Below are 26,011 nucleotides of genomic sequence, written 5' to 3' on the forward strand. Positions count from 1 at the left end.
TTAAATAAATGCCGTGGCAAAGAGCTGCCAAGCAGTGGTGTTCTTCAAAGCATTCAGGCAGCATTTCCTCACTGCCCAGGTGTGCACTTTGGGTAACTTACTGCATGGTATAAAACGTGTGTTCTGAACAATGTCACCAGCTGCAAAGCACAGACGTGGTCGCAGATGAAAGGCACAACCAGTGCCACAAGCAAGACAATTCACTCGTTGCTGCCCTGAAGACACTCTCCTCACCCCACCATTAATGTTCCTCTTTCATGCTATTTAACACAAGGAAATTTTTGGTCAGCCTTTTTTCTTATAGCCATATAAATATGTTACAAAGCCTTCAAAGTCAGGGTGTTGCACTGTATCCATACTGAGAAAGTAACAATATACAATCCGTTTCACATTCTGTTAGTCAGCTCTCTACTACTACTGTTGCAGAGCAAAGTAAGCACTGCAAAGACACACACAGCCAAGCTCTTCCTTATCAATTCCCTATTAATATGCCAAGTTAATTAAAAGAAGTTACAGAATTCTGCTCGAGTTGAAGGATAATATCCATCAGGAGGAAAGCCTTTTTCTTTTAATGTTAAGATTATTCCAAATATGAGAAAATGCTGGGATTTAATAGGGGTATTTTTCCTCCTTGGAACCATTATTTCGGTACAAGGGCCTGTCAGGTCACTGTAGAAGAGCAACTGCTCAGAAAAATCATGACTGTCATCAATGAAACAAAAGATACCTGAATTATTATTATGAACAATCACTTGTAAGTCTGAAATGGTAAAACAATTAAAATCTTGCCTTCTGAAATTTTTGTAGCACGTACACTTCTCACTTCATCTTGGCCAAAAGTTGTTCCATAAGAAAATGCTGTAGACAGCAAGGAAAAAAAATCCTAGGACTCTTTCAGCACATCAGTTTGATCTACCTCATGTATAAAAGCACTGTTTCAGTATAGTCTTTGAAAGTACTTCTGTCTGGTGAGCAGTGAATCTGTATCCATGTCTGTCCAACTCAGCAGAAATGCAAAACATGTAGGCCATTAGTATTTAAATTGAGGTAATCTCAGTCACACACAGAAATTGTGATTTGAAGTAATGCAAAAAGTGTGTGTCAGACACAAGAATTAAGAGTGGGAAAAAGTCACAAATTAATGTTGCCCTGTGGTGGTCTTTAAACAAACAAGATTAATAATCTTATGTGCATGTAGCAGTATGAATATATAAGTTTTAGCATGCACTTTTTCCACAGGTATTCAAGCTTCACAGCCCTTTATTACTTCAATATGATTGTATTAATGTGTCATCATCTGGAAATGACAAAATATGTTTATAATTTCTAAATATACATATATGCATAGGAGATGCATTATGTCAATCAGTGCTGAGAATGCCATCATTAAAGAACAGCCATTTTATCCCAGTGAGTGCTGTCTTCTTAAATTGTCACAACATTTGGCTTCTTTCTTTGGGTTCTTCCTGCATATGCTCCTAAAAATGAAGTAGAAACATTACCATTTTAGAATAAATACTACTAGTTTTTCTAACAGGATTATCCATCAAATATAGCTGAAAAAGCATACGACAATTTATATATTTTTAAAGCTTTATTATATATCCAGTGGCTACTTTTAAAATGTCAGTTTTCATGACGTTACACCCAAAATGCCTTACAAAAATTACCTATGGGTTTGAAATTAATGACATTTTGTAATATTTCCTTCCTCAGTAATTATTCCATCTTCTTTTCTGCTACTTTAAAACATCTACAACTATGAATTTTTTATAGCACACCTGTCACATTACCAAGACAGAGATTAAATGACTGATAAGTTTAATTATGCGACATACTACTTTCAAACAACCTATCAATTAAAAAATGTTATAAAATAAAATATTTAAGATAATTCTTTTCTCCAGCTGCCACATTAATAAATCAAGAGACATTTGTAGATTTCTACAGGTTCCATATACACAAAGTGCAGTATGAATATGGTCATCAGGCAGGGCCCTTACAAAAGTGAAGGTGCTCAAGTATCAAAATAATAACAAATAAATCTCTGCCATGAAACAAATATATACACAGATTTATATATTTATAAAGCCGTACTGTATTATGCATAGCACAAATATCTTCCATTAATAAGGGTTTAGCGCTGCAGGCTGCTAAGAAGTAGCACAACTCAGCATTCACTAGGTTCAGGCAGCTCCCAAGTGCCCAGCAGTGTGACACTCACACAAAGACATTCACACAAAGCAGTGACAATCCTACTATGTGGTGCAGAGCAGTGGAAATGGAAGACAGCCGTGGAGAGAAAGAGTTACCAGGCAAATAAATGAATGTAACAAAGTACATGCCAGTCCTTTTTAGGCTCTTCAGCTACTCTTTGTCAGAGTTGCAGTGGTTACTCACAGTTGTCCGAGGCCCACATTCAGCACCGTGCAGAGCAGCTTCGGAAATGCCCACAGAGACCTCACCCTGTCAGGATCCCTAACATCTGAACACTGTTTCCCACTACACAAAAAGGCATTTGTGCTGGCCCAACACTCTCCAGTGCTGTACTCTTCAGCTCACCTGTGATCTTGCAGGACAAACAACCAGGCTGACAGGCATGATGCTTTGTTAGTGATTTTACACTAGCTCTTCACTTTCCTCCAAGTTACATAAAAATCTCCCACACATAAGAAGATAGCATAGGGAAGTGGCATCTCCCCTATGGTATACAATTGACCTGCTGTTCACACAGAGCAAGCTTGACGCCTTTCTGCAGTGCTGGCTCAATTCAACACACTTCATAGCACACCCCATCTCAAATGGGCCATCTTGCTTCCAGCTCAGCCGAGACAGGCATGAGGGAAACACCACACTTGGCGAAGTGCTTCGGCCACCCAAATACTCTATACGCCTCATGCCCTCTTTTCCACAACACTTAAACTGGGCAAAAACAAAGGAGATTAATAGGTCTAGTTGTAGCAGCAGCCTGATCTCAAACACCTTTTTAACACAATCAGACTACATTAAATGCCACCCTGGCACAGCTTGCAGGCTCCTGACTGAACATCTCTGTGCTACTTAAAATGTACTTCTTTGAAAACTCAAGAAATAAAACTCTATAGATTTATCAGTTTCTACTTTTCTCTTTAGAACAGAACTTTGAAGGAGTACAAAACAACAAAAAGTAAATTTAGGGCCACTAGCTGATTCCTGAATGAGATGCCTTCTTGCCAGAGAAAGACAACCACCAATTGGAGTGGCATTAAGGTACAAAGCACTCTGTAGACAGAAGTTAAAACTATCAGAAGAATGAAAGAAGAAAAAAGAAGAAGAGTTGGATGAGTACAGTATTGTTTTCTTCTGAAGGTTTGTCTTGTATCTAATTTGAATGTATTTATAATAGCTGTATTCTACTAATCCTCCTGCCCTTTTGGCCCTCTAATAGACACAATTTAACTGGGAGTCAGGGATGAATGAAGACAAGAAATTAAAAATATTATGGGTTAGGAGTACAGCAGACTAGTACAGTTGCAGATATAAATAAATCTCTGTATTGCCTGGATGAAGCCACTGCTACGAGTCTTTGTTTTCTGACATGCACAACTTCTACTAAAATAAGAGAAGCATATGTATTTGTTTGGCTTTTTACATCCTCTTTTCAAACCTCTATTCAACTTACTGCCAAGCCTTTCTTCACTATTCACATTTTATCCATGTATAAAGAAAACAATTTCTATTTAAATGCATTCAACTTACGGTTCTTTTTATTATTGCAAAATTATGGAAGTTATTTCTTTCATGCCAAGCATTCCTCACCTAACAATTTCATTTTTATTAATACAAGTAGTCTAGCCTATTTATAAAGGAGCATATGGAAGTATTGGTATTACAACATGGGAACACACGATGTTCAAACACTAAATGAGGTTACGTAGTGCAACCAGAACTAGGCAGCATAAAGTTGGTTAGACACTTCTGCTCTAAGTTCCAAGGCCACTACTGAAGGCATTATGCAGGTTTCCAGGTACTCAAGAAACATCAATAAGGAAAGGCAAAGAGAAATTTAGAGATATAAACCAAAGCAATCTTTTCATTGCCAAGTATCAGCTGTTATGACTTCAATAATTATGACTAAAATAGACTCGGAGATTAGCAGAGCAGCACACTCTGCCGACACAGAGAAAGAATGCTTTAACTGGAGGTCTGATGCCAGAGGCAAATGTAAAAAACACTGCATGTCATTATGAGCTGAGCATGAATTATATGAAATTTGGGATGGCATCCAAATCTCAAACCAGTGATGAACCTGACACTGACATTACCCTTACACTACTACTCTTTTACAACCTCTGTAACTGGTACCCATATTGACTGTTTTGTTGTCTTCTTCAGCACTCTCATTTACAAGTCAATACCAGACACAGTTTTGCAAACTTGGAGAAGAAAACTTCCCTTAATGACTACCTCTGGTTGTTAAAATTACATTGCTTACTTAATGTTCTTCTTTATATTTCAGAGAGATTATTTACAACCTTTGCTAGTTTTGCTGGAGTGTCACTCAGTGCAAATGAACAACTGCCTTGCTCCACTTTAGTGGTGACAGCACTAGAACAGAAAAATAAATTAACAAACCTTGTTTATAAACTCCATGTTTGCTTTTTCATTTTCACCTCTTCAAACTGAAATGCTACAGATGTGTTTGCCTAGTTTCTTATGGTACACCCTTCTATAGCCACTTCTCTTGGCTTCACAAAGTACTATGGAAAGACCAAACACTATGGGAAAACATCACATTTAAACAGTACACACTGCACTAAACCTTGGAGATATTCCCTGCCAGCACTGCTCCAGGGCAGTAATAAATAAGAATTTCCCTTATTAAAAAAGGTTTGACACTAATACATTCTGTAGGATGCTAGATTAAGATTCTAATCCATTATCCATCCAAATAATCTACAAATCCATTTTGACTACTATGAGCTTCTCAAACAGTTAGAGTGAATATACCTGCCAACTTTTTTATGACTGGTCATCTGGTGAGTGAAAGCAAATGAGCTGTGCTGCACATTCTATATACTATGTTTATAGAATTTGAAAGTGGATGGTTAAGTTACCAGCGCATTTGTTTAAAGAGATAGGTTAGATTTCAGACATAGCAAAGCAGGTGCACAAGAAAAGGAAACAACATATTGACCATTTACTTTTTCTAGATACTAATATATTTACTGTAAGATCCACGCACCAATTTTCTACACACCTGAAACAGCCTTGTTAGACATTCTGCTCTCTGAGGCCTTCTTTCTATTTTGCTCAACCCCCTTCACTGAGGTCTTAGGGGTTCTAATTAAATATAAAAGAGTTAATAAGTCACTTGCAACAAAGTTTAAAGGCTGTATCCAAACATATAAAGACACTATCAAACTGTGTTTGGCATGAAAACATTTTTACAGTGTTCCACAGAGCCTCCTCCTGAGTACAATTCCTATTGATATTATTATGGCCTACATAGATATATTAAATAGGAGAACATCTCCCCATGAACAGATTTTTAAAGCTCTATTCAAGAAACCAATTCAGTTCAGATACTGAATATAAAAATACACATATTTCATTACGTGGAAGCGAAGCTTCATGGAATGAATGTTACAAATAGAAATGTTGGAACACAGTGTAAATGGAGACAATACACAAGAGGATGAGAACACTATTTTCTTGCAGTATAAGGTAAAACAAAGCTTCATCACTCTTTCCAAATACTGTGAGAAGTATTTTTACCTTGCACAACAGTTGCACCAGTATGTGTAAATATTATTCAGAAATCACTGTGCTCTTACGCTTTGCTTTATTCAGGCTGTAAAATGCTGTGCCCTTACCCTTGTCTGCAAAGAAGCCTGTGAACTGGGGCATTCTGTCCTTGGTTGGGTTGAAGTACGCTGGTAAAACACAAACCTTTATTAGTGCTTTTTTCCTTCTTTAAAAAAAAAAAAGACCAAAAAACCCAAACAAAAACCAAAAACAAACCATAAAACCAAACCAACCCAAAACTCATAAGGAATACCACATTCCAACATACATCATGTTTCACATAATACATCTCAGAAAGACCAATGGGTTCTGTAATGCAGATGAAATGTAGGCAAAAGTGGCTGGAATTAAAGTTCCAGAATAGGATTACTATTCCCGCTATTTAAAACAAAGACACAAGAAAGCACGCAGATAAAAGTCCTCAACAGTGCCTTGGGGTCCTAGGTATTGATAAGAACATACAGGAAAATACGACTGAATAGCTTTAACTAGTCACTGAAGATTGAACTGTGTTAGTAAACAGCACAGCACATCTTCAAAGCTTTTGGGTAAGCATGGGATAAAAATTGGTTTTAAGGCATGCCAAATATCTGACTTTTCATATTAGAGAAAGGTGCAGACAGGCCTCATAAGAGAGCAGCTGCTTAAGAAATACTAATAGTGTATCTTGGAGAAAAACCTTGAACCTGAACACAGACATTTCAAGCCATAAATAAATAATTTCTGAAGATAAAATTTCAGAACTGACTCTATGCATCTTTTCTAACTTCTAACAAACCCCTTTTCAGCCCATGCTAAACCAGATTTCATTACTGGCTGTCATAATAGTGGCAGGAACTGAGCTGACCAATGGCAAACCAGCAACACAGATCAAGGAATCTCTACGATAGCTCTTTAAATGCATTCTAATACAAGTAATCTTCACTCACCGGCTTTCAGGAGTTTTTTGTTTTATGATTATTTTTTTACTCGGCATTCCCATTTCTGAAGCCCTAGAAAAACAAAAGTATAGAAATATATTTAAATCATAAAATCATCATTTAGGTCTTGAACAGAAACAGTAAGAGAAAGCCTACAACATGATCTACAGCAGTACTACGGATTATCACTTTTTACCCTCAAGAAAGTGTCACACAAGTGTTCAGTCCACTGTGTTGCAGGACAACACCTGCTACCATCCCCTCAAAAAACTTTGGCAGAGATACTCCATCAAGTATCTCTGTTGCTAGGCGCTTAGAAAGACTGCTAAAATCACTTGGAACAATTTTGCAATTTACAAAATCAACCATAACCTAAGTACTCACCACTGGAAAATAACATAAATGCACAACTTAGAAAAAACATTTTTTCTCCCATGCAAACAAGAAGTCTCTTAAAAGGAAGAGTGAACTATTATCACTAAGACATCACACACCCACAGACAGATTTTTATTCATTCTTCCTGGGAGATACATTAGTTTGCAAAAAAGCTCTTACTCCAAAAACGTCTTTTCACTACTTCCAATGCCTCCTACTCATCCTCTTGCCATCCACCACCACCCACCACCACCACAAAAGGAGAACTGCACATACTTCATGTACTTCTTCCTGTCCAGAGATTTCTGTGTAGCTGTTGAAAGTGTCACTCGCTCTCTTGGGCTCTTTATTTTATCCTAAAAAAGCAAAAGAACCGACAAAACCAACAGTGTTTTCAGTACTAATTTCACATTCAGCCTGAATTCGAGGGTTTTTTCTTTTTAAAAATTCAAGGATGCCCCTTATATTCCCAGGTTAAAAAGGTTTGTGTGCCATAACAAATTCTTGTTAGGGACTTTCTGTTATTATTTTCACCATGTTTTTAATTCTAACTTTTTATACATCTACACATTAAAAGTTTCAACATAATAATTCCTAGTGCACTAACCTCTCTTTTTCCTTTTTTTTATCCGAATAAAAAGCATAATTAAACAACTTACATCTTAAAAACTTTTTTAAATAATTAAACAACTTAGATTTTAAAAACTTTTTACTGGCTGAGGAAGAACCTTTTAAAAGCAAAATGGTTCAGTACTGAAAGTCTTTAACAGTTCACATTCTCTTGAATATAACATACCATTTGCCTGAGCATCTTCTCTTTACGAACTTCACGATCATGACGCAGAATATTCATTCTTTCAGATGCCTCCATTGTAAAAAAGATGTCATAGATGTCATACAGAGCAGCTCGCAGCTGGAAAGAATAATTAACATTTATTAACATTTTAATAAAGTAACGAGTCAAGTTTTGATCATCAAACTCTTCCTGCTTTCAGTCTAAACAAAACACTTGAAAAGATAATTCTGATATCTCTCTTAATGTGTCAGCATAAAACTGTAATCTTCTCTTCACAGAAATATTTTAAAGTTTTTACTTTAAATAAAGTCACCCTGAAGGTTTTAGGTATTTACACTACAAAAGCAGAATAGCTAGGAAAGAAAAAAAAGGGGGGAAAAAAAAAAGCTTAAATTGTGTCACCTGAGCCATGACTCTTTCATGAAGGGATGCATCTTGTGCAGAAACACTTCCTCTTTTTAATGGGGCTTCAGACTGAAAATTTTTTATGAACTCCATTGTATCCTGGGGAAGACAGCAAAACAAGATTAAGCACCAACCATCATCCCTCACAACAAAGAAATCATTACAAACAGTATGCGTTGGACACACAGTCTTTGACTTGGGCCTTATGACACTGAGCAGTACAATACTTAAACGTGTTCAAGTGATAGACATGCTGAAATTCTTTTGAAAGCAGAAAATGCATCTTTTCATGTGTCATGAAGACAGAAACAAAACCAAACAGGCGGTGAAGCTGCACAATATAAAAATGCTGATCTTACTTTCACAGTTTGCTTCAGATGTTTCAGCTTTTCTGTCTGCAGGAGTCTACGAGTGAGAAACCCCTTTGCCACAGCAGTGATCTTATCGAACTTCTTTTGTATCTCGGGACTGAAAACCTTAAAAGGAAAATAAAAGCATTTTCTAAACATTTGATTAAAAAAGCCAAGAATTATGCATTTTCACTCAACTAACATCAATCATGTGACCAACATTTTGAGGTGAGAAACAAGCTGCTTATGATAAAGTTTTGGCTGTGCCAGAAGTACCCACTTACAAGAACTACAGGTTTTTAAAGCTAGAAATAGCTTTTTTTTTCTTTACCTGAGTCCACCTAGTTTTGATCCTGTTACTTGGCCTAGATACGGAGGTTTTTATAACTCCAGTGCCTGATGGTCCCCAGAGAAAGAATGATGTTTCACTTGTTGTAGCGAAGGTGCTAGGTGTTGTAGTATGAGCAAAACCTGCATGCAAAGCAGAAAGCACAGTTCAACCTACACTTTTGTCCATAAAGTAATGACTGTGTGTGTATACACTCAGCTCCAAGGTAGCAGCTTTGTTTACCAGGTCAATTGGAAGAAGCAATCTGAGTATTTCTGATGCATTTCCTAGCAAAATTTGATAAACAGAAGACAAACCAAAACATTTCATAATGCCCCGGAACCAGTGAGAGGTGTTCCAACAGCTATAGCTGTATTTTCTTGCATTCAAGACCCCTTGGCAGAGCCCTTCTAATCCTTCTACACAAAGGAGAACATCTGTCACACTGCTGTACAGCTACATGGCGTGAGAATGAACCTTCTGCGACATGATGCATATCCACTTGCACACCCTTGACCAAATGAGTTTTCTCTTAGCCTGTTATCCTCGAATATGCCCTATAACAATTATATAACAAATGCAGTGCATGGCGCAGTACAAGGATGGCTGAAACCGTGCTAAATGCCATCTAGACAAAGATGCAACACAGAATTTGTTTTACATGTGCTGGATACAGCTGGAGGCAGAAGCTGTCCACATGATCCTTATCAACAAGTATTCCAGGGCAGGAACACTGCCTTTATCAATACAGTGGGGCACCTCGTCCCATCAAGCATTATAGATCAAAATATATCACAACATTTAATCTTTGTTCTACCCTGTCAGTTTTACCAATGCTGGTAGAGTTTGCATTATGGACCGTCTCCAGCTGAGACTGCACACTTTCCAGCAAGCTGCTTTCACTTTTTTTCCTCCACTCCAACTCCATCCTACTGTTAATGTTCACTTTGGAAATTTCCATTTCTGTTGTAGCAACCTTCTTCCCTTGCAACTTTCTCTCCTGTTCTTCCAGTTCCTACAAAAGAAAGAATCAAGTATGAGACTATTTTTCTACCTCTACAAAGCAACAGAACATACATTTTTACATCAACTGCTTTCTGACAAGCTGCAATACAACACACATGCCCTTTGCTTAGAATTTTTCCTCTTTTTAGCTTACCTTCTGCAATTTCTCCTGTTCTCTCTCTTGCTCAGCTATCAGAATCGACAGCTGTTGTGCATGCTGTTCCTCAAGTCTCTTCCTCATTTCTTCAAAGGCCAACATTTTAGTTTTTAAAATCTCCTCTGAGAAGATACATTACAAAGAATCAAATATTAAATAATTTCTATATGATCTTTGCCATGGACATAGATACTTTTAATAGAAGGATTTTGCATCATCAGTAAAAATGTACAACAGATCTTTGCCGTCAGGTTTCCGTTACGTATTGTGGAGAACCTTGATATCACGTTTCCATGATGTCTTGCAAAGAACCTCAGTTACTGCAGTCCTTCAAAATATTTGCATGTTCACATTAGTGGGATAAGCATATGAATGGACCAGCAGTAATTCCATCTGAGACTATAGTAAAATGAGGTCACAAAAAAAATAGCTCTAAGAATAGCACACCTGCACCTGCTTGGGTGAATTATGCCACTCCAGCTTGATTTGTTAGAGGCACATACAGATATAACAGTCTTGAATTTGAACAAAATACCTATACAGTGATTTGCAACCCATTAAAAGGTATTTTAATATACACAGGCTATCTTTAGTGATCTTATTTAAACCTCGTGGAATAAACCATGATTTTCTTAGCAAAACCAAATTCAGATTTCTACATTCAAACAGGAAATTACTATTTGTGCTGTCAAATGATACCACTGAGAATACAGAACTGACAAAACTGATACACAATGTTTTAGCCGATGTTTCCTCATCAATTGTTTCATCAAGTATTTGTTACAAATAACTGTTGTAAGACTTTTAACTCCAAGTGGCTCCTAAGACAGCCATTACTCCATCCTGTAGCAGTTAAAAACAGCTCACGTAGCAAGTTGAATTTCAGAATGTGTCATTACTTAAAAATGAGGGAAGTAATGAGGTTACTGAAAAAAAGGTATTTTTCACTCAACAAAATTTTTTTGATATATGCACATACTTAGGAACAGCAATGACAAATGATCATTGGGTTTTTTTCCAAAAGATTTATAAACTGATAAGTGTAAGAAAAAGCTTCAAGTACAGGAAATCTTTTACCTTTTGCCATATTGTCAGTGGCTGCAGTCTTGGTAATGTAAACTGATCCCAGGGGATACTTCTGTTCCTGCAACCACTGCTTCTCTTGTTCTTCCATTCCAACTGTAAGAACACAGGGACTGTTTTCTTTTTGGCAGTTGTCAGTGTCCAGATCAAGTCTACGTTTTACCTTTTCAAAACTATTTTCTAGAAACTGCTCATGTGCTGAGGAAACACTTGGAGTGTCCATCTGCTGTTGCATATTCTTGCTCTGCGTTAGTAGTGGAGATGGGTCTTCTACATCATAGGACTTATTGAGTTCTACTGGAGAATTACATTTAGTATTTTCTAGCAGACTAGATGGGTTGGTTTCGTTTGCAGTCAGGAGCTTCTGTGTGACTGTAGACTGACTGCTGACAAATGGCTCATTCAGTTTTGCAGCAACATTAGTGCTGGTCTCTACTTTATAGGGGCCTCTGCTGTCCATCACTAGCTGTCCTTCCACTGTAGTCAACAATGTTCCTTTGCTTTCGAAGTGTCCAAAGGAATAGCGATTTGGCCTGCCAACTCCCAACCCATCATAAGGGCCTGAAGAATTCCTGTTGACACCAGGAACTCTGCCAGGGCAAGCCATAGTGAAGTCCACCATGAACTTTGGCACTGATTCGGACACATTGTTTTTGTCTGCAATATCTTGCATGATTAAATCCATCGCTCTACCCTTGCCCTTAGGACTCAACTCATAGGCGTTCACTGGGTTATTTATAACTATGTGTCCCATTGATAAAGGTCTTGGGCGCCTCCGGTGCATTTTAGGGCTCATGCTTGGCTCTGGGCTTGGCAATCTGGCGTAAGAGCCTGTGAGGTTCCTGACAATGCTACTGTCACGATCAAACATAGAAGTCTTTTTAAATTCTTCATCTGAATCTGAATCCACCAGTGGGGGTGTTCCAACTCTCATCGGTATGTCCACTTTAGAAAAACTGGATAAAGTGGACATACTTGTGTTATTTGCATGAGTAGAGGCACCCTGGAGAAGAGTATTTGATTTATTAAGACTAGGCTTATCAAGTGTCAGAGCAGTGCAACTTCTGCCTGCAAGCTTTGCTCTTTCTTTCACAGAATCAGCTGTTTTAACACCATCATTTTCTTTATCTGAATGACTTTCATTCATACTCCTCTTTGAATTAGTTTTTGAGCTACGCTTAGTTTGCTCTTTCTCTATGGACTCCCTAGATTTCTTCATCAGGTTCTGAAGACTCATTACATATGGATCTTGGACTTCCTCATCTGACGGCGACGCTCCTAGTGCCTCCTGCTTTTGCAAAGCAAATGAAGCAGGCTTATTATGCACATTGTCAGGAGACGCAGCCCTTGGACAAGGCACACCTTTTGAGATGTGACTCTCACTTTGCTTTGAAATAACATTTTCTTCTGCTGCTTTAACTACTTCTGTCACATTTGGTGTCACCTCCCCGACAGCATCTGATGCCTTAAGATCTGGTGTCTTTTCAAGCACTGTAGAACTATGCCTTTCAGAAGAACATGCCGAAGTGCCATCTGATAGAGCTGTGAAGTCAGCTGAAGCTTTTGCATCTGAATCAGGACAAGTATTCTCAGCCTCCTGTGTGTTCACATCACTCACACTAGGTCGTCTCCTGATCTGTAAATAAAAATTAAAAAATATCACGTTTTCAATTAAATCTCCGATTCCTGCAAGCTTCATCTGATTTTATAAAAGATTACTACCACTTAAAACCAATACAGTTCAACTGTTACGAATTTCCTAGAAATTACTTAAAATACAAAGCTCTTTGCAATGAGAAACTAATTATTTGAATTAAAATCTGAATTTGAATAATGATCCACTTAGAATTTTTACAGATATAAGTATCAGTGTGCAAAAATGCTCTTTTCTTCATAAGGTGATCTGGATATATTAAAATCATTTTATGGCTTGAAAATATCTTGCAAGATTCCTCTTAAAACATGAAAACATGTTTACAGTAAGAAATGTAATTGAAAAAAATCACCACAAAATATAGATAAACCTACAGATAACTAAAAACAAATCTATATAATTCCTAATAAAAATAGTGTAACTAAAACCTGTTCATTTCTTCACTAATCCAGGGACAATTAAAGAGTTTTGACTTGTACAGTAGTTGAAAAACCACCTTTATTTAAGTATTATATGCTACTTTTAGCCGGCATCTGATAAAAGGATTTTCACACTGCAATTATCCTATAGGTTATTCTGTCTGTTGCAACTCAATTATTAAGGGGACACCTTCAGGAAAAAAAGAAAAGGCTAACTTATTTTTGTATTGTATTCCTGATCTGCTCTTCCAATCCCAAGCCACGTGAATGTTGCAATGTACAGTTCAGTTAACAATGCAAACCACAAACTTTTGTTTGCCACCTTAGCAACCCAACAAATCCAGTGTTAACTGGATTTGTTTAAGACACAGGTTAAATTAAAGACTGTATCACAACTGTTTCAAAGGTAAATAGTATCTCAATTAGACGTATTTAATAGCTTTTTCAATTTAAGCAGCTAGTAAATTCGTCATTGAAGCAGCGAAGAAAACAGCTGCAGTAAAATTCAAAGTACACAGAATTGCAAGTTAATTGTAATTCTGTAAAGTTGACTATAGATTATTTTCTAATTAAACTGTAAGCATGCAACTACAGCAAGCTCTAACATGTGGAAGGGGTAAGATGTTCATTTGTTTTTACTATTTAGTTGTTTCAACACAGCTACAAAAGCAACAGTTATTCATCTGGTGTGGTGTGCCTTTTGCATATACCAACAAAAGCAGCGAAAAGCAAGTCCCATGCAATATAATGAATGCAGAGATTATCACTAAATAATCCATTATCAGGTCACATACCATGAAGTACTAGCACATACTGCTTCTGAAGAGTTAACTGCTATTAATTTCATGGTGAATACTTAAACCCCAGCACTTTCTCAAAATGCCTATAAGGTGATGTTTTCTGTAAAGCTGTAAGGTGGCTTTGGACTAACGCTACCTGAACATTATCTAGAATCTCCTGAACACGATTCAGTAAAGCTCTTTTCCGGGAGTTCTGTCTCCAGGTCTCTAGGTCCAGTGCTTTCTGTTTATATTGCTGTATTTCCTTTTTCTTTTCAAGGCTAAGCTGCAAAACAGAGTGTAAGAAACACGGTTTATATCACTAATGCAAACTGCAATACAGAATTTCAGAAATAAATTAGAAAGAAAAACAAAAGAACAATCCAACAGAACAATAACGATCACCCGAGACTTTGCACACATTTTAAATGGCAGTTTCTTTTTAACCACTTATATATATTTTTTTTTTCCAAGGAAGATCCACAAAACTCCTTCTTGGCACACATGCAAATGAACATGAATTTAAGAGGCTGTTTATGAGAACATTGCATGAACATTACATGCTATAGCACCAACTTCAAATGACACAGGACTGACACTGCAGGACAGGTCTTTCTCAGCCCTCTATAGAGGTGGTAAGTTTGGCCATCCTGTGGAGCCCCTCTGCAACTCAAACCTGTACTCAAAATAGTTATGTGAAGGACTAGCCCACATGTGCCCTCCTGAACCAGAGGGGAATTTCACAAGAAAGAAATGTATGCAAGCAGTCTGCTGGATCCTTTCAACAATCAGAATCTGAAAATCTTCTGAGTTACAACTTTAGAATATGTGGTTTGGATAAAAGTCAGAAGTAGATCTACAAAATACAGCTACAAAAATTAGTTTCACAAAGTTCTGCAACATTTAATAGTATCAAGTCAAATGATACATTTATTTTATGAAACCATAAAATAACAACTCATTTGTAAATTAACAGTATTAAGATGCACCATTTACTCTGATGTATATCTGTATCCTGATTTTGGGACATGGTTGTTAGAAAGTCTCTCCATTCACTTCCCATCACTGAAACAAGGAAGTCAGCTGTATTACTGCACAAACTACCAACAGTCTTCTGCTTGGGTCTGTTTGCATTAACCATAGAATGACTTAACATAATTGATGAGCCTGTGAAATACATTAGAGGAAGCTGCAAACACATGCAAAAAAGAAATTTACTTAAAAGCTTTTTAAGTGTCCCAGTATTTCCTATTTGCACTGGGTTTGTTGGGGGGTATCTGTGACACTTTTAAAAACCCTCATGTATTCAACATTTGGAATGTTGATACGATTTTCTATGAAGTCAAGCCCAGCAGTAATATTCATCTATTTAATACCACAAACACTTTTATTCCCCTTCTGAAGAGAACAAATTTAAAAAAAATAAAGCAAACATAGTCAATGTAAAAAAAAGTACATTTTACCCCTTTACTTTGTAATATTAAAGCTAAGAATGCCTAGAATAAAGAGCAGACTAGATGATACCTCACACAGAGCTGTACCTTCAGTAGAATCATTACATGAAGACATCAAGGCTCGTGCCAATAGCACAAGTTAGCACACCAGAGAAGAAAATAAAAAATAAATAAATAACAGCCCTTACGAGAGGAGAAAGCACAGGAACTCCATGGAATTGAATGAGGGAGATATTTTTCTGCTGAATAGCGAAAGAGGTTTCTCTTTTTAGTGCCTCTTCTTGGATTCTGGCAAGATGCTTCTTACAGAATATTTCATAATCCTCCATCTTCATTTTAACTAAGCTACAAAGAATAATAACATTACACTTCCATGTACTTCCAAGACCACGAAGGGAAAACAGTATCACAACTAATTCTGTATTGCTCTGTTCTGGGAAACAAATGATACATTAGAAAACCCAAGTAAGTTTCTCTTCTTCCTATCACTAACAAAAGCCGAAAAGCTGTTCTTTTTTTTTTCCCATATAAAAATAGAATATGAATGAGCAAAAAATTATGATCACAGGTACAGAGATGATCGATTTACAGAAGTACACATGCCATAGACAATCTTCACCATTTCCACCCAAGACTAAACCTCTAAGGCCTCCCACAGCTATCAGACATATCCCATCAACTTTAATGAATAAATAAAATTGCAGTAAAAAAATACATAGAAATGCTGGTGTTAAACCAAGACCAGCCTTTATATTTAGGGGAATCTCTGTCTCAACCCCACGAGCCTCCTCCTTCATACATGCCTGTACGAACACACGCCAATGCTTCTACCAAAACCCTAAATTAGCCCTGTTTCCCTACAGAAGCCGACATTCCTCACACTGCCCATGCCGACCGGAGTCAGAACCCAAAGCCAGGCACCTCCTGGCAAGGCCCGCCAACGCTTTTGTTCCCTTCGCACACCCCTTCAGCCTATTTCTGCCTGCCCGCCGTCCTCCCACAGCCCCGTGCGCACCGAGCCCTCCACAGCCCGGGCGGCGGCCCCTCCTCTCCCCTCGGCCGCCCTGCCCGACATCGGCTCCGGGAGGCCTGTGGCACCGGCGGGCCCCGTGGCCCTCCCCGCCCGACGGCAGCGCGCCCACCACGGCCGCTGGGCCCTGCGCTGGGCCCGCGCTCACGGCGATTCGCTTGGTACCTGCTCGGGGCCCGGAGGCCCAGCCCTGCCCGGCCGCCCGGAGCGACACCGCCTCCCGGCAACCGAGCCCGGCGCCACAGCACTACAGGCCCCAGCGCGCACTGCGGCCCACTCCGCTCCGCTCCTCCTCCCGGGCGGGCTCGGGCACACGAGCTCGGGGCTGTCCTCTCTGCGGCCCAAAGTTGAGGATAAAAACCTCTTGATTTGGTCTGGGGAAGGGCGTGAGCGCCATCCACAAACCTGCTCACATCACTGCGCCCGCGGGACAGCTCCCGGGCAACGGCAGCTCCAACGTTCAGAGGCGTGAGGTGGCACCGAGGGCCACCCGGGACTGATTCCCAGGGATTCCCACCCATAAGTTTCCAGGAGATCCCTATCAGCACGGGTGAAGCTTCTTCTGCTTTATCACACCAAGTATCACACGGCTGGACAGTTCTAGTACAACCTGGACCACAGACTGTCACTAGCAAGTATTGGTACCACCAGAGACACTGTGATGAGCAAGATGAACATGAGAAGTTGCTAATACGCTCTTCGAGGACAGCATCAGGTTGTCATGGCAGACAGTCACCCCATCCCACCCGGGCGGCAGGCAGCTGCTGGTCCTGCCAGCTGAGGAGCAGGTAATACTCATCCAGGAGGCAAGTCAGGTGGAAAATGCACATTTGTCTGCCAGCAACAGGCCCAGGAACAATGAATTTAACATCTAGTTCCCCATGAACGTTCCGGGGTGTTAAAGGTGCTGTTCTTGTTTCAGAAACACAACTCCATCTGTTACCTCTTCAGTAGGTTAAACATCATTGAGGGGGGTTATATCTTTGTCTTTAATCCCAACAAATGCTGTTGTTTATCAAGAGATCTCTAAATATGTAAGACATTTAATTATACATTCCATTATGGTATGTGTCTGCATGTGTGTTTCAGGTTTTTCCTCAGACACACCCGGATGAAACACAAAGCCATAGGACAGAAAAGAATATCCAAGATGCTCAGAACCAGGTAGGACAATATGTGACAAATATATGTATATGTATATACCCAGTTTAGAAGATTACCTGGTGCCTATTCCACTTCTGGTTGGCAAGAGCCCCTCACTGCAGTCAGTTTCTTCACATCCTTCCCACAGAGAACACAAAAAAAACCTCAAAATCCTCATTTATGTGAATACAAACTGCTATCTCCTCTGCGTTGCCACTCTATTTCTGTACCAAACAAGCCCAGTTTCCTCAAGCTTCACCGATTTCCCTGTCTTGTTGCTTTTTCCTCTGCATTCTTCCCTTTTGTCACCAACAGTGCCAGGAGCGAGCATCCCTCTCCAGCAGACACCTCCCTGAGCAGAGGGAATGTGGGTCTGTCGGTCGGATGGCTCTCGGGCTCTCGGCCCTCCTCACAGCACTGGGGTTTAGTCTCGGGTTTAGCTTGGGAGCAGGTGCCGCAGAAAAAATATGGACTCAGTCAGAGATCAATGTGATCAGACAAAAGCCATTTATTGCAAAGCTGCAACACACTTGCTCACAAACACAGTGATTTGGCATATTATGATTGGATACACGTCTTGAAGACCCTTAGTGACTAACATATAATTGGTTAAGCACAGGTGTGAGAACCTGACCTCAAAAGCTTGCCAACAGTCCACAGTTCTCATTAACTCGATGAATTCCAGCTTCTTATCTTGCTTGCTGAAGCTTCCTCGGGCCTCTCATGGCCTTGCTTTCGGGATTATTCAGAGTTCATGCACCAATTATCCATTCTCCGGTGAGAACACTGTGTCCACAAGCAGGCGTGAGGGACAGTTAGCTACACAGCGTACACAGCTAGCTCTATCACATTTATGCTTAACCTGGAACCCCCCGCACCTCGCACCATTGCTCTGACCATTACCTGAGGGCAGGGGGGGCTCCCGCCACCGCCTCCCCCGGCCCTCAGCGCGGCAGGGGGCGGGGACAGCTGGTTGGCTGCAGGCTTGGGAGCGGCGGGCACCGATTGGCTGCTGGCGGCTGAGCTGGGGCGGGGCGGTGTTGCCGTAGCTGTCGCCCCAAGGCGTGTTCGCGGTCTCGGTGCTGTCCGGCCCGGCTCGGCCCGGCTCGGCTCGGCTCGGCTCGGCTCGGCTCGGCTCGGCTCGGCCCGGCCCGGCCCGGCCCGGCGGGCACCGCCGCCATGTTGTGCCGCGGGGAGGGCCTGCTGGGGTCGCTCACGGCTCTGCTGGTGGTGGCGCTGGCGCTGAGCCGCAGCCCGGCGCTGTCCGGCCTCCTGACTGCCGGCCTCTACCTGGCGCTGCACCTCTTCAGCCTGGAGCCCGCCGCGCCCCAGAGCGCACAGCGCGTCCTGCGGCCCCGCGGCACCGCCGCCCGCATCGCCCACCGCGGCGGCGCGCACGACGCGCCCGAGAACACGCTGGCGGCCATCCGACAGGTCAGCATCCAACAGGCCTCACTGCGCCCCGAGCCGCTCCTCTCCGACCCGGCGGCCCCAGCCGCCAAGGGACGCGCGGGGCCCGGACGAGGTTCGAAGTGTGAGGCGAAGCTGCCCGATGCTCTGCAGAGAGCGGGCGAGGCCCGGGAGCCCGTCTCCCCGTAAGGCCGGTGTCGAGGCAGAAGTAGGTGGGCAGCACTACGGGCCTGTGGGGTCTGTTTGAGGACCTGCCTTCTCAGCAGGCACCAAGCCCTCCTCGCGCTGAGTAACTCCAGCTTCTTCCACCTGCCACCGGGGAGCTGTGTATGGATGTCAGTCCTTCATCCCGGAGCGGGATCAGAACGGTTTGGTCAGGTTCGAGACTCGGGGGAGCTGGTGGATATTTTAGCAGTGTAGCAATAATGAAATACTGTGTTTTGCTGATGTTGCAACAGAATATAGAGAGCAGACAGCAATCTAGTAACAGCTTGTTTGCTGTCTCAGCCTTGAAGATCTGTAATGAGAAGCCGCAGTCGCGGCAAGATCTGATATTGTGAGAACTCCACTGGTACAGCCCTGCCATGAAACTTAACTGCTGCCTCATTTGCGAGGCACCGTGGTGCTGCCAGGGTTCAGAAGGTGCTTCTGAGAACCATCTGAAACCGTGATTAGCAGCCTCTCAACGCAGTGTACCTGTGATGATGGGACGTTGCTGCTCTGATCATTTCTTACCTTTGGGCAAGGCAAGGCTTGCTCTTCTGACAAAGCCTGAAGCTGTGCAATATACTAACTTGGCAGGTACCTCTGGAGTAACCTCTAGTGGTGTAGCCTCTGGGTTACATGCCTGGCATTTGTCTTTCTGCTGTGTTGGCCCTTTTCCCAGGAGGGCATTTGCCCTTGAGAACAATTCAACTTGCTTGCAGTTCACTTGGGTGCGCTTCTGAGGAGTTCCTGGGAAAGAGCCAGGGGAGGAGCAGGATGTATGAAATGCTTTAAGGCAGCCCAGCTGCTTATTGCTCTCCAATATGGGCATTCCTCAGTCAGGAGCATGGATTTTCCTGCATACATCTAGTATTTAGTACAAGCATGGTGTGTGGTGCTTGTGGGTGGTTTTTCATCTACTGTGTATGGTGGATTGACCATACTGCATGTGAGTGGTGAATCTGACTCTCACAGGAAATACTGCACCTGTGTGCCATAGAAAGAGGGGTAATAACTTTTCCTTGTGCAAGCAGGCACTATGGTGGCCTGCTCTGACTCTGACTTCTAAGTGTTAATCCATAAATTATCTAAAGTGTAGGCATTTGCTTCCCTTCTCTCTTCAAAATTAACAGAGGACTCAGGGGTTATTAGACCAGAAGGAGAAAGCAGGATTCTTTTCTGCATTTTCATCTTGAAACAGCCCCAGTCCCAAGACTGAGACATTAGCACTGTGGTTTTAGCGGTAAAATAAGTTATATGCTTTCAGTTGATCTATGAATGCTTCTTGCAATAACTTGAATAAAACCTACTTTGTTCCACAGAGCAAGCTTACTGAATAGAACATTACTAGTTTATCTTTTTTTTTTCTTTTTGCCAGAATACAAATTATATCTGTGCCTATATTCAATATCTATAAAGCTTTCTCCTGTTGTGTATGTGATTTTGCTTCTTCTTTTTTCTTTAAGGCAGCTGAGAATGGAGCAACGGGTGTTGAGCTGGATCTCGAATTTACTGCAGATGGGGTTCCCATCCTAATGCATGATGAAACAGTGGAAAGGACAACTGATGGCTCTGGAAGATTGCGTGACTTGACTTTTGAGGAAATTAGGAGGCTTAATCCATCTGCAAAGCACAGGCTATGGTAACTGAACTGTTGCTGTTTCGAAACTACAGTTTCAACAGTGAAAAAAAATATTCTTGGTAAAGAAAATTATTGATTTGATCTATCACTGGTGAAAACTTCTGTAAATTTAAAAATGAGTCCCATATGCTGCTTCTGATTTGAATTTAGAAGTGTATGAGACTGTCTCTCCTTACATATCCTGGCAATCAGAACAGTGGAGCAGAGTCAAGATAATTGGCTTTCAAGGATAAAATCTACAGGCACCTAATGTGAAACAGGTTAATCTATATATAAGCTTCCCCTAATCTGACTGCAGGACACCAGCGATACTGGGAGTTTCAAGATATGTCAAAATTGGCTTGAGTAATTACTTCTAAAATTAATTTTATTCACATTCATTTCTTGAGTGATTGTGTTTTAGGGATTATAAGCATCAGGATTATACTGTTGAAAAAGAGCCAGACGGATTTCCTGGGTAGCCTCAGGTAGGAGCTGTGATTAGGTCCTTTCCAGTGTATGCAGGAGAAAGTATTTTTATATGTTGCTAACATTTTGATAGCAGTGCAACTTATACAGTATCATAAGTGAATTCTTTTTAGAGGAAGAGCTTTTAGTGTGTGCTCCTGAGACACTGCATTAGGGATTTCCAGGCTCTTGTAAATGTACCAGCTGTGAGTCTGTAGTTCAAGTAGCGTCTTCCCCATCTATTACTGGGAAGGTGATCACTTGAACATAGGCAGTTACCACTAACCAGCTGCTGTGTATTGTCACCTTACCAGGAATAATTTATGGATATGTGAAGCTGCTTCTCCTATATCCTCATTTTATTTGGCTTATTCTGCCAGGATCTGTGATTCTGGCTCAGGGCTAGGGACACAGGCACAGCAGGGTGAAGTCAGAAGGCCCTAGGAAACAGCTCTGTGTAGTTGTGTGCCCTTGCATGTGCACATGTGAATCTTGACTGCATTCCAGTGAGAAGTTCTTTGTCTCTGCAGGAGCAAGTTCCAAGGTGAAAAGGTACCAACTCTGAGAGAAGCTGTTGTGGAGTCTATGCAGCACAATCTTATAATCTACTTCGATGTCAAAGGCCATGCAAATCAGGTACTGCTTGCTGTACTAGACACCTTTTTTCACCTTTTCTCTGGGTTTCTAACCTGCTTTTCTGTTGGTCTCAAACTGATGTGTAGGACAATCCTTTCTCTAATGAATGAGAGTGGGTGTGCTCTTTGTGTCATCCAAAGCTGGGCTGTCAAAGCAAAGACATGTTCCCTCGTCCCATTCTGTTTCCAGGGAAGCTGCAACTTAAAATCAGCATGAGACTTGTGTGACTATTGAGTTCAGCTCACATCACCACCACGAAACAAAGCAAAGTGAATTCCCAGCCTGTGCTGAGGGGAGTTGGTACCTTGTCTTCAGCCTCCAACTAGGGATCCTGCTCTTGTGTGTAATTTGTGTTACTGAAGGCAGATACAGATGATCAGTCATTAAAAATCTATGCAAATTGGAATATTTTCTCTCGCATAGCAAAATATGGAGAAAAAAAAAAAATCCCCTTGAAATAAACTCTAGGTGTGCTTTATTTTATCCACTATATATTTAAGGGTATTGTGAACACCAAGAATGCTACTCACTACTGTAGACAGAATCATGCTTATGTTGTAAAAAATAAAGTGTCATTTCTGTGTTAAAGCTATAAACAATACCCCATTTTTTTCTCCCTGTTTTCCATTTCCATGTTGCTACACAAGTATTTTTCAAGGGGATTATTCTAACAGGACTTTGCAGTGTGTGTATGGGTGTGTGTACAGATATAACAACTGAGTGTCTCTCCAATTGGCAGGCAGTTGATGCCCTGAAACAGCTCTACCTGGAGTTTCCATCTTTATACAACAGCAGCATAGTCTGTTCTTTCATGCCAGATGTTGTGTATAAGGTGATGTTTCCTCAATATTTACTTGGGTTTTTTTTAGTTTTGCCTGGGAATTTGTTAGATACACAACTGCAGTTTGGGATTACTTTTGGGTTGTTAAAACTGCCAAGACTTTTGAAAATGAATGAAGTATACATTTAGTCTGGAAAAGAGGTGGCTCAGGGGGGACTTTGTTGCTCTCTACAACTGCCTGAACAGAGGTTGGAGTGAGGAGGTGGCTGGTCTCCCCTCCCAAGTAACAAGTGATAAGAGGAAATGGCCTCAGGTTGTGCCAGGGGAGGTTTAGATTGGAGATTAGGAACAATTTCTTCACAGAGAGGGTGCTCAGGCATTGGAACAGGCTGCCCAAGGCAGTGGTGGGGTCACCATCCCTGGAAGTGTTCGCAAAGGGTGTAGATGAAGCCCTCAGTGATATGGTTTGGTGGTGGCCTTGGCAGTGCTGGCATAATCGTTGGACTTGATGATCTTGAAGGTCTTTTCCAACCTAGCTGATCCTGTGATTCTATAATGTACAATGTTACTGGATCACTCTGTGCTCATTAAATGCACATAGGAACCTACAGCACTCTGTCCATCCTGAAAGCTGAGTAGAAAAAGGTGCATCGCTTTTACAGTTGGCATATGGCCAGATATCTGTGCACAAGAGACCTATTAAATAGACCTCATGTTCTGATGGAAGTGTAGACTATTCTTAAAACTGCTTCCAAATTCTCATTGCCCTGTCCATTTATTGTGTATTTTATTCCATTGCCTCTTACGCAGTTTTATAACATTAAAGCTGTTGTTTATTCAGTATGTTTTAAAGAAAAAAACAAACAGTGAAATACCATAAACAGCTTTCTAAAAGAGTGACAAAAGGATCAGGAGGGGAAGGGGAGAGCTGCAAATGCAAGCTAGCACTTTGTACCTGACCTCTCACAGTTCATATTTAATGCAGCTTGGTTTTTGTATGAATTAGAGTCTTTTCTCCTTCATCTTCCAGATGAGACAAGCTGACAGAAATGTTGTAACAGCACTAACACACAGGCCTTGGCAACTGAGCCATTTTGGAGATGGGACACCCCGTTTCAGTTCCTCCTGGAAACATCACTTGTATATGATGCTGGATGTCATTCTAGATTGGAGCTTACACAGTTTCTTATGGCGATTGTGTGGGGTTTCAGCTCTCCTTGTACAGAAAAATTTTGTTTCTCAGTAAGTGTTAAGCTTCCTAACATACTGAGAGGTATTACCATTCTGTTAGTACAGAAGGCTGGAGTTAACATAGTACGTGCTAATCAATGTGTTCCGTTCAGTGTTGGGTAAGGTTATTTGAATAATTCCTTTACCCCAAGCTATTTTATTACTTTAAGCCTCTATCACTTTAATCTGTATTTTTATCTTATGCTTTATGTTTGAAGAGGGAGAAAATTGTTGCTTTTGTTGTTTACAGTAATAAAACACAAAAAGATGGCGTTGCAAAAGGATGCGCTGTCATTCTTGATGTGGTAACTGGTGTGAGACTAAAACTCAGCTGTAGCCTCAGCACTGTCTGCCTTAAATATGGTAGTGCCAGCCTTCCTCTTACGGTGTCCTTGTTCCTTGCAGAGACTACGTGAGGCACTGGTCTTCAAAAGGGATTCAGGTGGTTGCCTGGACAGTGAACACGTTTGCAGAGAAAAGCTACTACGAAAGTGTCCTTGAATCCAACTACATCACCGACAGCTTGGTGGAAGACTGTGAACCTCATTATTAGACCTGTGCTGCGCACACACCACCCGAAGTAAGCTCTCTTGCCTGGGCAGCGTGAACTCCCCATCAGGAGGGTACCCACTAGCACAGATGGGATCGCCAGCAGCGGTTCTGTACTTCTGCTCTGTGGTCAGACCTCAAATGCAATAACCTTCTGATGCAACACCAGGGAAAGACAAAGTACAGGAATATGCAGTCTGAGTAAATCACACTCTAACACAAAGGGATCCAGTTTGACAAGTGACCTGTTGCTTTATGGTTCTCAGACTCTTCCTTTGCTTTGTTCAGCTCTTGATTATGAAGCCAAATCGCAATTTTTGGTGGCAAGTTTTAAAGTAATATTTTTTTTTTTTTTTGTAATTTAAACAGTCTGTTCTACAACTGTATAATAATTTGAGATTGATTTATGGTATCTTAAAAACATCTATATTACTGTTCTTAAAACAGAACCTGAAAATAATGGTGCCAGGTAGAGCATGCGTATGTTTCCCTCCTGCTGCACAGGAAGATGCCTATGCTGTGTTTTGACCTGGAAAAGCAAGCCAAATTTCAGTGTTCAGTGTGTAGACTGTGAGAATCAATGAATAAAACTTGAATAGCTGCCTATCTTCCACACTTTTTAAAGAACCAAGGGAGGATAGAAGGTTATTTCTTCTAATGACACAGAACATGAATGTATTTATTTAAAGAAAACTATGTATTGAATACTGGAAGCAATAGAACAAATGAGAGCTGAAATGTCTTTAACTTTCCTTATTGTTTGGATGATTGAAGGGCACACACAACGATATGTGGGAAACTGTAACCCAGGTTTAACTTGAAATCAAAAGTTACAATAAACAAGTAATCTGATAACTCACAGTTACGGTGTTCTTTATCAGCTGCATGGCAGCAGATTGATGTACGCTGTCAAAGCTAGCGCAGGTTGTGTGCTGTTCTGACATGTAAAAACCCCAGGTATTCCCATCAACATGCAGTGAACAATTTTGGCTCTGCTCTGGAAGGAGCTGGTGGTTAGAGAAGACTGTCAATGCTTAAAAGAGTAGTGTGGAGCCAGCCGTACCATAAGTTAGACTACCTTTTCTTCATGGCCAACACGTGGAGTTACTAAGTTTAATGATTTCATTTCAGGAGAATGTAATACTAATTTCAACGGAAATGAGGAATTTGAGCATTTAACGTGTCACAGGTTGCAGGCTATTCAGACACAGTCTCACAAGACACTGTTGGCTGCATGTAGCAATGTGCATATTTGACCAGGAAGTGTAACCACACTTGAGTAAGGTAGTTCCTTGTGCTGCTTCGATGGTGTTGAATTCAATGTTTCCCTGCTTAGGCACTGCTGTGTTTCAGGTGAGGTGCTGCACTGTGCACTGGGTGAGCACTTCACAAGGTGCTGGGGAAAACTGCCTTTCCCAGAAATGGA

General features: G+C 41.0%; 2 protein-coding genes across 5 annotated transcripts; one reads left to right on the plus strand and one right to left on the minus strand.

The window, feature by feature from the left end:
* Positions 1–1,242: 1,242 nt before the first annotated feature.
* CCP110 (centriolar coiled-coil protein 110) lies at positions 1,243–16,774 on the minus strand. Of its 3 annotated transcripts, none has more exons than XM_057418974.1 (15): positions 16,709–16,774; positions 15,702–15,858; positions 14,217–14,345; positions 11,202–12,843; positions 10,122–10,246; positions 9,794–9,977; positions 8,966–9,105; positions 8,644–8,760; positions 8,282–8,383; positions 7,880–7,996; positions 7,360–7,439; positions 6,717–6,779; positions 5,856–5,915; positions 5,240–5,322; positions 1,243–1,478 (listed from the first exon to the last, which is right to left on the minus strand). In XM_057418974.1, exons 2-15 carry the CDS (start codon positions 15,846–15,848, stop codon positions 1,426–1,428), a joined length of 3,042 nt encoding a protein of 1,013 aa, XP_057274957.1. In that variant the 5' UTR covers positions 15,849–15,858; positions 16,709–16,774; the 3' UTR covers positions 1,243–1,425. The 3 variants fall into 3 exon arrangements, with proteins under 3 accessions (XP_057274957.1, XP_057274958.1, XP_057274956.1); XM_057418975.1 differs by lacking the exon at positions 16,709–16,774 and adding an exon at positions 16,529–16,594; XM_057418973.1 differs by lacking the exons at positions 5,240–5,322; positions 16,709–16,774.
* Positions 16,775–18,817: 2,043 nt separating this feature from the next.
* GDE1 (glycerophosphodiester phosphodiesterase 1) lies at positions 18,818–25,440 on the plus strand. 2 transcript variants are annotated; one of them, XM_057418985.1, is made up of 6 exons: positions 18,818–19,120; positions 20,767–20,942; positions 21,920–22,025; positions 22,765–22,857; positions 23,837–24,048; positions 24,442–25,440. In XM_057418985.1, the coding sequence occupies exons 1-6, from the start codon at positions 18,866–18,868 to the stop codon at positions 24,587–24,589; spliced, it is 990 nt and encodes a 329-aa protein (XP_057274968.1). In that variant the 5' UTR covers positions 18,818–18,865; the 3' UTR covers positions 24,590–25,440. The 2 variants fall into 2 exon arrangements, with proteins under 2 accessions (XP_057274968.1, XP_057274969.1); XM_057418986.1 differs by lacking the exon at positions 22,765–22,857.
* The last annotated feature ends 571 nt before the right edge of the window (positions 25,441–26,011 follow it).

The sequence above is a fragment of the Pezoporus wallicus genome, unplaced genomic scaffold, assembly GCF_028554395.1.
Source record: "Pezoporus wallicus isolate ANWC-B61680 ecotype Strahan unplaced genomic scaffold, APGP_CSIRO_Pwel_v1 contig_13942, whole genome shotgun sequence".
Lineage (NCBI taxonomy): Eukaryota > Metazoa > Chordata > Aves > Psittaciformes > Psittacidae > Pezoporus > Pezoporus wallicus.